This window comes from Salvia splendens, unplaced genomic scaffold (assembly GCF_004379255.2).
Source record: "Salvia splendens isolate huo1 unplaced genomic scaffold, SspV2 ctg1038, whole genome shotgun sequence".
Lineage (NCBI taxonomy): Eukaryota > Viridiplantae > Streptophyta > Magnoliopsida > Lamiales > Lamiaceae > Salvia > Salvia splendens.
The window spans coordinates 10,651-25,070 of NW_024598579.1; the positions used below are offsets into that span (position 1 = coordinate 10,651).

The 14,420-nt window shown below is 40.5% G+C and overlaps 2 protein-coding genes across 2 annotated transcripts; both read right to left on the reverse strand.

Moving 5' to 3' along the window:
- Nucleotides 1-562: 562 nt before the first annotated feature.
- LOC121788419 (subtilisin-like protease SBT1.5) lies at nt 563-3,512 on the reverse strand. Its single transcript, XM_042187091.1, has one exon. The coding sequence runs from the start codon at nt 3,442-3,444 to the stop codon at nt 1,096-1,098; it is 2,349 nt and encodes a 782-aa protein (XP_042043025.1). The 5' UTR covers nt 3,445-3,512; the 3' UTR covers nt 563-1,095.
- A 6,177-nt stretch (nt 3,513-9,689) lies between these two features.
- LOC121788422 (AT-rich interactive domain-containing protein 4-like) lies at nt 9,690-14,417 on the reverse strand (the record flags this gene model as incomplete). The annotated part of the gene is given in 15 exon segments (XM_042187095.1): nt 9,690-10,124; nt 10,215-10,305; nt 10,727-10,827; nt 10,916-11,014; nt 11,104-11,241; nt 11,328-11,930; nt 12,050-12,223; nt 12,332-12,467; nt 12,680-12,711; nt 12,834-12,890; nt 12,976-13,252; nt 13,406-13,494; nt 13,620-13,673; nt 14,296-14,342; nt 14,345-14,417. Coding segments are annotated over 15 exon segments (2,070 nt in total), but the record flags the coding sequence as incomplete, so codon positions are not given.
- Nucleotides 14,418-14,420: the final 3 nt, after the last annotated feature.

A 14,420-nucleotide genomic window follows, 5' to 3' on the forward strand; every position in this document is an offset into this window, starting at 1 on the left:
AGTGTTTTTTTAATTTTTAGTATTTTAATTGTGTAATTTTTAATTTTTAGGATTTTAATTATGTCGTTTTTATTTATTTGTCATTTGTAATTTTATTTATGTTTTTTTAATGAATTTTATTATTATGGAAATGTTATTGTTTAATTGAATTTTAAATTAATTGTGCTCGTCCTTGCGGAAGAGCACAGCTGTGGGTGTTGTGCTCTTGCCAGAGAGCAGGCAGAAAAAGTGGGGCCGGGCCGGCCCACAACCGTGCCGCTGGCAAGAGCACGGTTGTGGATGCTCTTATAAATCATATAGTAATTTCATTTCTGATCACTCCGTAACTCGGAAACTAGAATTAAGATCTGATAAGATGCAACAATTTATTTTATGCTTTAATTCTACCATGTGTATAACAAAATTATTTGTCTTGTATTCAGTATAAAATTCATTGCGAGTTGGTGGTGGATAAATAACATTCAACACAGGGGTTGCCTCCTTTTAACATAATGTTTATAAACAGCTGAAACTTATCTGTTTGAAATTTAATTTTGTTTAATACAAAATTATATGCATCTCATATCATAAAAAGCAGCACCCAAATCAGCTTCAATAATTAATTTGCAATGATATTATTTTTATGATTTGGACCTTAACTTATACTACTCTACTAGTATACTCCTATATTATTGAAACTACTTGACTAAATCATGATCTCAAGCCCAACATCACAATTTGGTAGTCCAGTAAAATCAAGTAAAGATTGTGACTGGAAAAAGGCATTTCGCATCTACATAATTTCATAAACACAAGAGGATCATGAATTATTATGATCACTTTTTTATAATCTTGTACACCTCCACCAACATTCCCCTATTTCTTTTTTGCAAAACACTGCCATCTTCATCACCACAACACCACCACCATCAACACCTCCATACACCAAATCCAACCCTTTTTTCTCCCACCAAGAAAGAGATCTCCCTCTCTCCCCATTCCTTCCCTTCCATCATCATGATTAACACATCCTCACATTGATAATCATCAATTCATCACCACCAAACCAAACCAACTTGATCAAAACATCCCTTCAGTTTCATTCAAGAATCTTGATCAAAGAGGCTGCTGCAATGTCACCACCACCGCGCTCCTCACATCCCTCTTCCCGTCCGACCACAAAATCGACCCGCTCCTCACCACGGAGCTCCCGGGAGACAGCATCACCGCCTCTGTCCGCACCCTCACCACGAAATTCAGCTTCTGCCCCACCCTCCTGAACGCCAGCCGCTCCGGCGCCACCGTCACCACCACCCCCGCCGGAGCCCGGATTTTCACGGTGTAGACGGAATCCGGATCGCCCACGTTCGTCACCGTCCTGATAAAATGTGTGGAAAGCCTATGCTTCCCATACTGCTGGAACACTGCCGCCAATGTGGGATAGTTCAAATTCCCAATGTGGGCGCGGCGCCGCCGGCAAACTGCCACCGCCTTTCTCGTCACCACCTGAATGTTCTTCGCAGTGTAGTTCGAACTGCAGAGGAAGTCGACATAGTCGTAGGAGGATATGTCGTAGACGAGGCCGGGATCCATGGCCTTCTGGGGGTGGACGTGGCCGGCGCCGTAGTCCATCACGGTGGACGTGTTGCCGGTGGATTCATCCAGCATTGTCTCCCCGCGGCTGTCGTGGCTGTACGCCGTCGTCATCAGGGCCGACCTGATGGCGGCGGGGCTCCACTCCGGGTGCGCCGCCTTCAGCAAGGCGGCGAGGCCGGAGACGTGGGGGCACGCCATCGATGTCCCGGAGAGTATGTTGAACTCCGTGCTTCGCTTGTCCGAAGCAATGCCGCTTGGTCCGACATTGTCGGGCCAAGCTGCGAGGATGTTCAGGCCCGGGGCGATCAAATCGGGCTTGAGAATCTCCGGAGTTTCCGGATTCGGACCGCGGGCCGAGAACGCGGCTACGACCGGCGCCGGAGCTACATTGAGCCGCGTTCCACGGGATATGATTGTGGCCTTCGCCGGAGATTTCGATTTCTCAGCTGATTGGATGTATTTTCTGATTTCATCACCGGCCACCGCCCCCACCGCCGTCGCTGGAAGCACGTGGCAATCCGCCACCAATCCCTCGCCATCGAAAACTCCATTAGCTAAAATCATACCGACGCCGCCGGCTTTCTTCACAACTTCGCCTTTCACCGCCCTCGAATTAATCCCTCTGTCGCACAAAACGATTTTCCCTTTCACCACATTAGGATCTAACGAGCCATCCAAACAGAGGGAGGAAGAGTATCCATCGCTCCCTTCGCTCCCGGCGTAGATTAGCGGGTAGAGCTTATCGTGCGCCAGCGCCGGACCGCCATAGATGCTGACGCCGGATACCTCCCTTCCGTTCCCAAGCTTGACGACTGCCGGAAAATCGCGGTCGATTGTCCCCGCACCGACGGTAGTGACCCACGGCGCGACATTTGTGACTGTCAATCCGCCGGGGCCGCCGTTTCCGGCGGAGGCGGAGACGAAAATGCCGGCGTCCGAAGCACTGAAAGCTCCGATTGCTATGGCGTCGAGATAGTACGGCACCACCACTCCACCAACGCTCAAGGAAATTACGTCGACGCCGTCGGCTACAGCGGCGTCAAACGCCGCTAGGATGTCGGAATCATAGCATCCGGCGTTCCAGCACACTTTGTAAGCGGCGAGGCGCGCCTTCGGCGCCATCCCCGCAGCTACGCCGCGGGCATAGCCGAGAGTCGACGCCGGAAAAACGTACCTCCCGGCGGCAATTGAAGCTGTGTGGGTGCCGTGTCCGTCTGAATCTCTCGGAGATCGAAACTCCGTCGTTTCATTCATTTTTCCATTACTCGCTTCGTAACCGCTGCAGAAGTACCTAGCTCCGATCAATTTCCGATTACACAAATTCGCAGGAAATTTCTCCCCAGCAACGCATTTTCCCCTCCACTTCGCCGGTGGAGGACCTAAATCCCGATCATTGAAGCTCTCCCTCTCCGGCCAGATCCCCGTATCGATGACTCCAATGACGAGATCCGACCCGAAATCCGACTCCTTCAACAATCCAGCATTATTACCCGTCTTCAACCCTAGAAACTCCGGCGATCGAGTGGTGTGCAAGTGCCTCACTTGCTCCGGCAGCACCGCAATCACTCCAGGCGAGCTCCTCACCTTCTCCACTTCAATTGCCGACAGCTCCGCCGCGAATCCGTGGAAGACGTTGTCGTACGAGTGGAGCATCCGTCCAGAAGCCGCATCGGCAGAATCAGAGGCGGTGGAGATAGATCTCAACGTCGATTCGTACCAGTTATTGTGCGTGGGGTAAACCGAGGGCTTCGCGTCTCGCTGGACGCGAACGATGAAGGTTTTCCGATACTCCGGCGGATTGAGCGCGGAGGAGGAGATGGAAAGGAGCGAGATTAAGAGAGAGAATGTAGAGAGAGGAGGAATCGCCATTGGAGGTCCAGATTCATGCAGTTTCAGTTGTGTGGGGATTTATGGGGTTGGGAATTTTGGAGAAGGTGACCACACTGTGAGCTGGATGACTGCACACTCTAATGATGGATGTTTTGAATCAACGGCTGAGATTCAAATTGGGATTTAATCGTCATTATTTATTCTAATTGATTAAAATTAACTTCTCCCGAAAATTTATGATAATTAATCGAACAATTTAATCTATGACATTGAATAATTACAACACTTTATTAAAACATATCTTATTAGTAATGATTTATTAATTTGTTAAATGTGGAGGGGATAGGATACTCGAATAATTTAAAACTTGATTTCTACACGATGAGCGTAAATTATTGGGTATGTTTCTCTTACTCTTTGACCTTTGTCTATAGATATGTGCGGTTTACCTTTAGATTGCTCGGATATTTTCCCCTATTTTTTGATCATTTGTAAGTGTGGGCTTAGACTTGATGTAAAAAAAGTTCAATTTAATTTGATTTATTATTATTTATTAGATACTAGTCACATGCTAATGTGGAAACATTCATATTTGTATAGCTCATAATGTGAATTATCAATTATTTAATTGAATGCTTTGTATAGCTTATAATGTGAATTATTTATTATTTAATTGAATGCATCTATTGATCTTTATCCAAGAATAGATTTATGGGGAACAAACAATTCATTTTGGCGGTTAGTTCACTATCAATTTTTGGGATAAATTAAGTTATGCATAAATCTACTCCTAAATCCCATATGCATGAATTTGGTAACTTGATGGTGATATGTATCAATTTGTATTGCGTAAGGTACAATCTTGTAATAGTAATATTTAATTTCTAGCATTTTAGTTTATTCTGCATCACTACTACTACTACTACTTATCGTGTGATTTATTGTGAAAGGGACGAGCCATGTTATCACATGAGAATTACACTTTTAGGCAAAAGCTAATGTGTTACTATCTTGTAGTAGTAATATAATATAATTAATTTAAAATGTCATGAAATAAAATAAAATAATATGCATAAGTGATGCTAAATTTTTGTAATTGATTGTCACGTGTGCTGCAATAGTTGTTGAGTGAAACAGGACATATTCGTTTGTCGTTTAATTCCAGCAATTAAAGCATAGTCCTTTAAACTATGGACTTCCTCCCTCCCACTAACCAAAAGAATAACAAAAATTATAATAATATATAGATTTCGTATTTATTTAGCTTATTTTACATTAGCTTCAAAATTAAGTTTTATTTATTTTATTATTGTTCAACAATGTCGTGAAATATCAAATTTGACACATCAAGCATTAGATGATATTCTATTAATTCAATTAAAAATATCTCAGATTATATGTGGTTTGTGTAGAGTCAAAAAGAAGATACAACCAAAAAAACATCATAAAATGAAAATGGGACCCAAGTTAAAAAAGTGAAAGTTTCAAATCAAACAGTTGCAATTTGTTTGTAAGTTGTTATTCTTGTTTTATACAATATGATTAAAATAAACAAAATTGCATAAGCTAAAATTAGGGAAATGAACATGAAAAGCCTCTCTAATGTTTATTTATTTGGTTCGTAATTAAAAAGGCTCTATTTTTATGCCTACATTTGTCGAGCTTTAAAAAAATCATTTATTGGCTTTGTAAAGGGCAAAGTTATTGATGAAAAGGTAAAAGTTTAATTTGAAGGGGAACATAAAAATGAAAGGTAGTAGCTGTCTAATTATGAAAGGAAACCTATTTTCCTTTTCATTTTTTATGCTTGAATTATCAAGTTCTCAATAATTCCAATTTTGAATGCTTAATCCCAATTATAATGAGTAATTTTGAGGGTAGAAAAAATTAGAGTAGATCTTTGGAGTCGTCGTTGAACGCAATAGTTTTGGTCCAATACTTTAGAGTGAAGGTTTAATTTTATTTTTATGCTACGCCTTCGGACGCATATGTTGATCTCTTTTATTTCGTTCAATTCCTTGCTCTTTTGATTTTGATAATATGTGATAAGCGCATATTCAAAAATAAAATTATGAAAATGAGACTAACTTATGTTTATTTTCTTTTTGAAGGAAAAAAGTTATGGCAAAAAAAAGGGAAAAAGTACAGCTACAGTATAATATTCACGGGATGCCTAAGTTGCAAAAACTTTGTTTTTTTTCACCAATAATAAGTAAATACATAATAAGTAGTATACAAAAAATACAGTGATATATTTTACCAAAATATATAAAGATAGTCGGCCATAAAAATAGGAGTATTTTGTAGATGACACGCCCCCACTAATATATATTCCAATCACTACGAAAACAAAAACCCTAAGGGCACATCAATATTAATCTACTACTAGTATATTTCTACTTTTAGATTATGATAACTCTTGATTAAAAAATTATTATGTTAAATCATGAATTATATTAATGTGATATAGTGTTGAATAGTATATAGATGGAATGTCGTGCAAATATATATGGACTAAGAGCATGCGCAGCGGTGGCGTCCGTCGCCACCGCCGTCCGCGCCGCTGGCACGGACGCCATCCGTCGCCGCTGCGCTCGCGCCGCTGGCACGGCGCTGCTCGATGTATCGAGCACGTCCGTGCCAGCGGACGCACACGTGGCGCGCTCCCATTCGTCAACGGCATAGCCGTTGTGTTTAAACATTTTTTATTATTTTTTAAAAAATCGGTATTTAATTATAAATAATGCTAAAAAATAAAAAAAATATATTTTCCAAATCCCAAAAATATGGCCGTTTTTCCCCGTTTTTTCTGAATTTTTTTTATTTTTTTTGATTTTTTTCCCCAAAATCATCTATAAATACACACATTCATCACTCATTTATCACATCAATTCATCTCTCATTCATCTCTCATTCATAATTCTTATACAAACTATCAACACATTCAACCTTCACTCAAAACATCAAATGGATTTCACTCATCTCATGGCGGAAGCGGAGCGCGAAGAACAAGAATACTACGAACAACATCGTGCCGCTTACGAAGCATATGTCGCGGCGAATACCCCCGCTCATCCTCCTCAACGCACTAGATCAAATCGCCGCTACATCCATCGTGACCGGGAGGGAGCCCACGAAAGGCTCGTTGCCGACTACTTTGCAGACCATCCGCGGTTTCCGGCAGATTACTTCAGGCGCCGTTTTCGCATGTCAAAGCGCGTGTTCATGCGAATTGTCAACACATTGTCCGCACGTGTTGAATACTTTCAAACAGGTGTAGATGCAGCCGGCCGGCAAAGTATCACGGCGTTGCAGAAGTGTACGTGTGCCATCCGACAACTCGCTACTGGGCAAACGGCCGACATCTTCGACGAGTATTTGCATATCGGTGAATCCACTGGAATCATTTGTTTAAAGAATTTTTGCGAGGGCGTTCGTTCTGCTTTTGGGGATGAATTCCTTCGGGCACCCACCACCGATGATTGCCAACGGTTGCTTCGTCTTCACGAATCAGTCCATGGCTTTCCCGGAATGCTTGGCAGCATTGACTGCATGCATTGGAGGTGGAAGAATTGCCCGACTGCTTGGAGGGGGCAACACTTAAGCGGTCATAAAGGCGGCGGCCCAACACTTATCCTTGAGGCGGTCGCCGACTATCGCCTATGGATTTGACATGCATATTTCGGCGTTGCCGGATCCAACAACGACTTGAACGTGCTCTATTCTTCACCACTCTTCAATGATGTGATGAATGGTGTAGCACCGGCGATCGACTTCACCATCAACGGAAATACATACCGCATGGGTTACTATCTCGCCGATGGTATCTACCCAAGGTGGTCGACGTTAGTGAAGATGCTCCACAACCCGCACGACCCGAGACGGGTTCTTTTTGCGCAGCGTCAAGAGTCAGCGCGGAAGGACGTCGAAAGAGCCTTCGGGGTCCTTCAAGCTCGATTCAACATTGTGAAGGCCCCGGCTCGGCTGTGGTACGTGAATAATATCACCGACATCATGTTCACGTGTATTATATTACACAACATGATTATAGCCGACGAAGGGCCGAGGGCGGCTAGCTTCTACGACGAGGACGAAGCCGGAAGCTCAACAGCGAGGTCTCACCCACGCCGAGGCGAGCATACGACGGTTGGCCAGAGGATCGAGACAAGACACACAATGCGCGATACTCGAATCCACAATCAACTACAAGAAGACTTAATCAACCACATGTGGGCGAAATTCGGCAACGAGTAGTGGTTTTTTTAATTTTTAGGAATTTTAATTATGTAATTTTTAATTTTTAGGATTTTAATTATGTAATTTTTTTTTTTAGGATTTTAATTATGTAATGTTTAATTTTATTTGTCATTTGTAATATTTATTGTGGTTTTTAAATGAATTTTAATATTATGGAAATGTTATTGTTTAATTGAATTTTAAATTAATTGTGCTCGTCCTTGCGGAAGAGCACAGTTGTGGGTGTTGTGCTCTTGCCAAAGAGCAGACATGAATAGTACTGCTCGGGCCCACAACCGTGCCGCTGGCAAGAGCACGGTTGTGGATGCTCTAAGGTAGTATTAAAAAATGTGGGGGAAATATAAAGTGGAGGTGTTGGGACACGTTTGGTTTCTCGTGTGTCGGGAAGACTTGCCGTCGTCTCTGACGCTGAATTTCTTCACCGTAAAACAAAACCCCAGACATGCCCTTATATTTTTTTACTTATTTTTTACCCTTTCGCCCTTTCTGTTCAATCTTAATTAATCATTGTTTAATTATTAGAAAAAGCTATTTGGACATGATATCAATAGAAGTCCCATTTTACTTTTCTTACCATTTCACTTTTCTTAAGGAGTACTTCAAAAAAAATAAGTAGTTTTCACATTTTATCAATTATTTTTAATATTTCTTCATATTTCTTTAAAATTTGTATTGAAAAAAGTAAGATTCTATTCGTGTGGACGAAGGGAGTCTCTATTATTAATTTTGGCTAATTTATATTCAAAATGTCATCATATTACCTTAGTAAAAGTTAACAATAGTAATATTTTAAATTTTACTGACATTAAAACAATAAAATCATGAGATAAAGATGAAGGCAATGTGCTACATAAAATACATTAAAGTATTAAACAAATATTATGCTTTAACTATTGTATGAGAAGAAACACAGATAGCTTTTATGTCTGATTTATTTAAATTCCCCACTTATTTGTAGGAGTCCACAAGTAAAAATATAAAACCTCAAGTTATGATGGGTCTTGCCAAGTATATAGTCAAATTTAGAATTTTCATTTTTTATTTCCATAGACAGAGTAGAGGTGGGACTTACATAAATTAAAGCCTTGATTTAATAGTGTGGGGACTTATATTATATGGGAATATAGATCGATAAAGATATAACTTTGAAGGCCCCTTAAAGTAGGATTTCAAACTCAAAACTACAACTTTAATCATTACAATAGTATGCCATTAAGTTTTTTGAAAGCAAATTTTTAACTAAATTTTATCTACTTTTGTTTGTGTGTCAATAATTGCTCTTATTTTTTTTGAAAAAAGTAATCGAATTGGGTTTCCATCCTCCTTTTTAGCGATCCACAATCGTAAAAACTAATGTAAGATTGCTTTCATACTTTCGTAGCATATTTACAATTTGTTGTAATTTTATAACTAAAAACAAATACTTCGGATTAGTAAGACATTTCTCTTGGCCTCTGATAGGAAAATTGAAAATAATAATTAGTGAATTAAGTAGAGACGGAATGAAAGAAATAAACAAAGATATAATAAAGTTAAGTGTAAGATATTAAAATGAACTATTGCAAAAAATGGAATGACCCCCTTAAGTGACACTAATATCCCTAAAAAATACGACTCAATTACTATGAAATTGAGGAGGAAGTATTAGTTTGATTTCAAATATTCATAAGAGATAATCTTACATACTAATTACTTTACAATGATCTGCAATACTATTTAACTCCCTCAAAATTATAACCATTAATGACATATCTTAGTTATTAATAATAACTTTTCATCTTTTTTCTCTGTCAAATTGATGAATCAGGAGAAGAAGCAACCTTGTAAAATTATAAGAACTCTATACTGACCCAAAATCTTTAGAAATGATAAAAGAGAGAAGTTGATCATTTCATACAGTATAATACTTTACTTGAAAATTATACTACTCAGGTACCCCACTAAATTAAATACTCCAAATATAATTCACCCAAAAAGAAATCTTCCTAACTTAAAGAGAGGTTTCTATCAAGTGCATTTGCAACATATATGTAAATAACATTTTCCAATAAAACTACAAAAGCTACAAAATATCTTGTCTCAAAAACCATATAATTACAGATTAAGCAACTAATTTGGCTATTATATCCAATTAGCCCCCACAAATTTCCTCTTTTGGGAGCACTTCCTACCACCTAAAGTTTTCCCCAAATTACATTTTCCTCCCCACCATGTATTCAATATTTGGCATCTCACCCCTTTCCGAGCGGGTCTTCTCTGCAGTAAAATGAGAGGGGAAATTGGAAAATACATTTTCTCCACACAAAATAGAGTAGAATGTAATAACCCAAAATATGAGGGGTCATAAAGAATTATGGAAAGACTCAAGAATATCCATTTCCTGATTTGTTCATCCTTTTCTTGTAATTTGAAACACTGCATTGTGGGCATATGTATTCCAGTCCATCTGTCTTGGCATAATCCTAAAAATTCAAGAAATTGTATGTTTTAAGAAAAATACAACCAATAATACCATAAACAATGAGTTGGTCATTGAGGATTGGAGATGTTACTTTGAAGGCGCCCAAACCGGGGCGTTGGTCGCAGCCGAAATGCGCCCACTCCCCGCACAAACCACAGTTGACCCAATCTCCCGGCGCGCTACTGGTGAATGTTTAAAAATGTCAAGCATAAGTGATCGGCTCAAGGGTTACACAAAATCCACAATAGCTCTGTGTGCACGTTACAAAGCATCGACAATGCTCGACTCAACTGTTCAATATAAAGTGTAGTGCTTCGTACACACACGAAGGCGTGTGTGTGCGCATATTTAGAAAAGCGAAATCAGGGTGAATAGTGGCAATTGGCGGATACTTTAGAAATATAGAGGTTTAGTGATGGACTCGAGGGCAAGAGTCCGTAGAAGGCGCGCGCGTGTGCACATACAAGTCAAGAAAAGAGAAATTGGAGTGAGCAGTAGCAACTCGTGAACATTCTAGAAACATCGAGCTTTTCACGGGCGAAAAAGTCCACGTGTGTGTTATGAAAAATCAAGAAAAGAGAAATAGGGGGACTGTGGAAGAACCTGTGGCATAATAAGCAACACTCGCCATCCACATCGTCATGAGCCAATTCGTATTCTAAAAGGTATGTTTCATAGTGCCGTTTGAGCGTATTTCCGACCCCCTGATTCAGGAAACGAATGAACACCAAGTTTAAGTAGGAAAAAACACATATAAGTATCAAAATCAAGAAATCGAGTTTTGGGGCGTACAGTCATTCTATTGGTGACCGTGTGATTGCGCATCTTTGAGAAAACCTGTCCTTTCCAGTTAATGCCGTTCCCGACGTGGAAACCCCCTCGTGTGACAACCTGATCACGAGCCGACAAGCTTCATCAAACTAGCTACTGGTTGTTACTATTCTGATCCTTCAATAAGCATTACTAGAGAGGAGTCTCACCTCCCGGTACAGGTTAAATAGGTCGAGGCGCTTTGCATTTAGTATGGCATCTGGGAACTCGGCAATGCCCCCTTGAGGGATAAGACGAGTATGCCCTCGAAGGATGAGGAATTGCATCACATCTTTGAGGAACTCCTCCTTCGCAAAACAAGGAGCAGAATGATGAAAACTGCGACAATCAAAAGAGAAACGAATGGCAATATGTACATTGAAGAGCTATTTACCTCAGAGCACACGTGCAACGGGCTTCTCCCACAACCATGCTTCTTTAGAGGGAGAGGATTTAAAGATATGACCTGCTTAGCTAATGAAGTTGAAGTTGATTTCCGGTGGGAGGCTGGTGTCGTCCCAGCATTATGTTTTGGCGGAGGAGGAGGCAAGTTAGCCTTCACTGGGCCTCCATTGTGCACATCTGCCTCCGAAATTCTAGAAAACGGAAGCATCTTTTGGTGACGAACATGAGGGATGGGCCTCAAGGCAGCTATCTTGATACTTCGTCTATGAGTCGTACTTGGCAAGGTGACTCCGTTGGATAACACAAGCTCATTCTCCTCTTTTTTTATGAAGGTCCCGTTTGCGACGCTGGTGTTTAGTTCGTGGCATATAGAGGGCCTCTTTCGACTAGGAGGAGGTGGCTTTAACCAGGAAGGAGGGCTTCGGATTTTTAGATTATTCGAGAAACCATTCTCCCCAAGCCTCGAACAGAAAAATATGAGCCGTTCTGCATCTTCTCTCTCGAATGAAGCTACTGCTAATCCCTGGATGCTGGCAATTCCGAGGGCGACTAAATTACGATACGAAACATCGGGTGCTAGTTGCCTCAAAATCTGAAATCGAAACCAAGAAGCAATAAGAAAAAAAAATGCGTTATGATAAATCAGACGCCGTTGTGTATCAAACTGAAAGGATCAATATCGGAAGACCAGTGGTTACTAAAATTTAGTACCTGTGAAGCCCACGACGGGACCTTCATACAGACTTCAAATACTGCTGCTCCACACGCTACCGAGACTGACCTTCGAGGCTCGGATGTGGGCGGTTTGTTTTCGTCAGAATTCGGCAGTGCGTGGATCAGCTCGCTCTTGTCAATGATTTCACTCTTTATATGATTTTCCAACAGCTGTGAGAACAGGTCGAGTATCGTCCAAATTCAGCCAAACTACATAAATAATAAGGCAAAAAACCAGCAAAGCCAGTATTAGTTATTAGAAAAGGTATAACACATCACCTGATCGTCAAAACATGTCTGAGCACTCCCCGATACCAAAAGAGAAATGTGAGCTGAACTACTGGTTGACAGATCACATCGCATTGTCACGACACCCCGAGAAAATGTGCCAGCTTGGAGGGGTGGAGGAAGGGCACTATAATAAGATATGGGTTTTCAGAACTCATCACAAATACAAAAGCATGGATCCAATTTTTTTCATTTAGAAACGCATATGAGGCTCGACTATCGCAGGTCTTGCGGCAATCATTAGGTCAAGTTTCCAAGCTATGTTTAAAACATAGGTGTACGTGTAACAAAACAAGATGAAAAGAAAATCGAAAACAAACAAATTTGAAGACAACTAACCTAACCCGATTGTGGAGTTTGCTCCCTCGCATCTGAATTAGCACAAATAACAAAAGTACACCAAATGAGTACTCAAACAGACCATCATTTCAAGAACAAAACTAGCAATAACCGAAAAATGAGTTTTTCCATCATTTTTTAGGAGGATGCTTACTTCGATACTGAGGAGGGCATTCAAACCATCCTCCAACGGACTCAACAAGCAAGCATCCTGCAAAAATAGTAATCAGTGAGTTCACAGTTTTTCTTCTCTTTTCAAAACGACGCTTAGTATGTTTAAAATTTAGTGCCATTACCAAGGAGTTAGCCACTCCGCAGACGAGAAACCTCATTTTGACATCATCGTCATATATCTTTATCTCAGGAAGGGAACCAGAAGTGCTTTCTTCATCTTCCGCTGCATCCTCAATCATAGGAACGTCGACAGTGATCCTAGGAGGCTCCCCGAAAAGATTAGGGCCCAACTCATCATCGACCTCCTTGCCATGAGGGAGGACACAATTATTGCGAAGACAGTAAAGCCGAAAGGAGGCATCAGCTAGTTGAAATGCATCCCATGTATGGCACGATGAGCTACAGTAGATAAAATAAAATTAGGTCAAGATTTTATGCACGAGAAACCTAGTTCACGCGAATACACCAAAACTTCAACGCAAACAAACCATAAGAGGTGGTGGTGTGGAAAACATAATTGAACCATTTAGCAGTCAAAACAAATATATTTACCTTTGTATTACGGATAATAATGCATTGCGAAAATGGCTAGCTGCATAGCACGAAAACGAGCTCTTCCAGTACATTACATAAGGAACGCCCTGCGCAGACAGAGAGTGAGACAGAAGCAAAATCATCAGTGAACTATTCACAAGCTTCTGCATGCATGTTTCTTGTCAAATATTGCAAACATCTACAACAATCGAAGCTACTCCTCTTTGCTTACCTTTGAATGTAGAGACTTGGCCAACTCTTCACCATTTGGAACCTCCAAATAAACCTTCAAAATAAGGGTTTAATCTCAATCAGACTTCGAAATAAATTTGATTATGCAAAGCAGGACATCAGAAAAAAAAAGAAAAAAAAAGACACTAATAACAAGAGATTCGAGTTCCTTACTATAAACTATTTGTTGCGGTTAGCCTTTCTCATATTCTAAAAGTCATAATTCTTCCGTTAATTATCTCGCTCTCACTCCACAAAATCATCTAAGGAAGCTGATAAGAAAATAGAATATACTTTCAACGGGTTTGTCGTAAAATGACAACTCTACCAAATTATATCATGAAACAGTTCTGATTTCAATACTTCCACTAGCATTATCACTTCTCGGGCGATAATACTACAAAAGTCAATAGACCTAATCCTGAAATAATAGCACTTTCCATGAGTGGTTTCTTGAAATCCTAAATTCACATTTGCAGTCGACCCGTAGGAAATACTCTGAATTCAAATCATTGATCTTAAACTCCTAGGAAAAGCCGTGGATCAAATATAACTTAAACTCAATCAATAAAAGGATAGAACACCCTATGTGGATAAAAGCTACAGAACTTATCCAGAAGGTAATAGCAAAAACGTGGAAACATAATGACAACTTGGTCGACAAAGCAACAACATACAGTAGTCGGCATTGTGGAGCTAAAAAGTCCGGAAACAGCTTCAGGAGGGATAAATCCACCCCTCCCCACGAGATTGACCCAACTTCCTCATTATCCAGCTGTTTCCCTTGCAAGTAGACGAGATT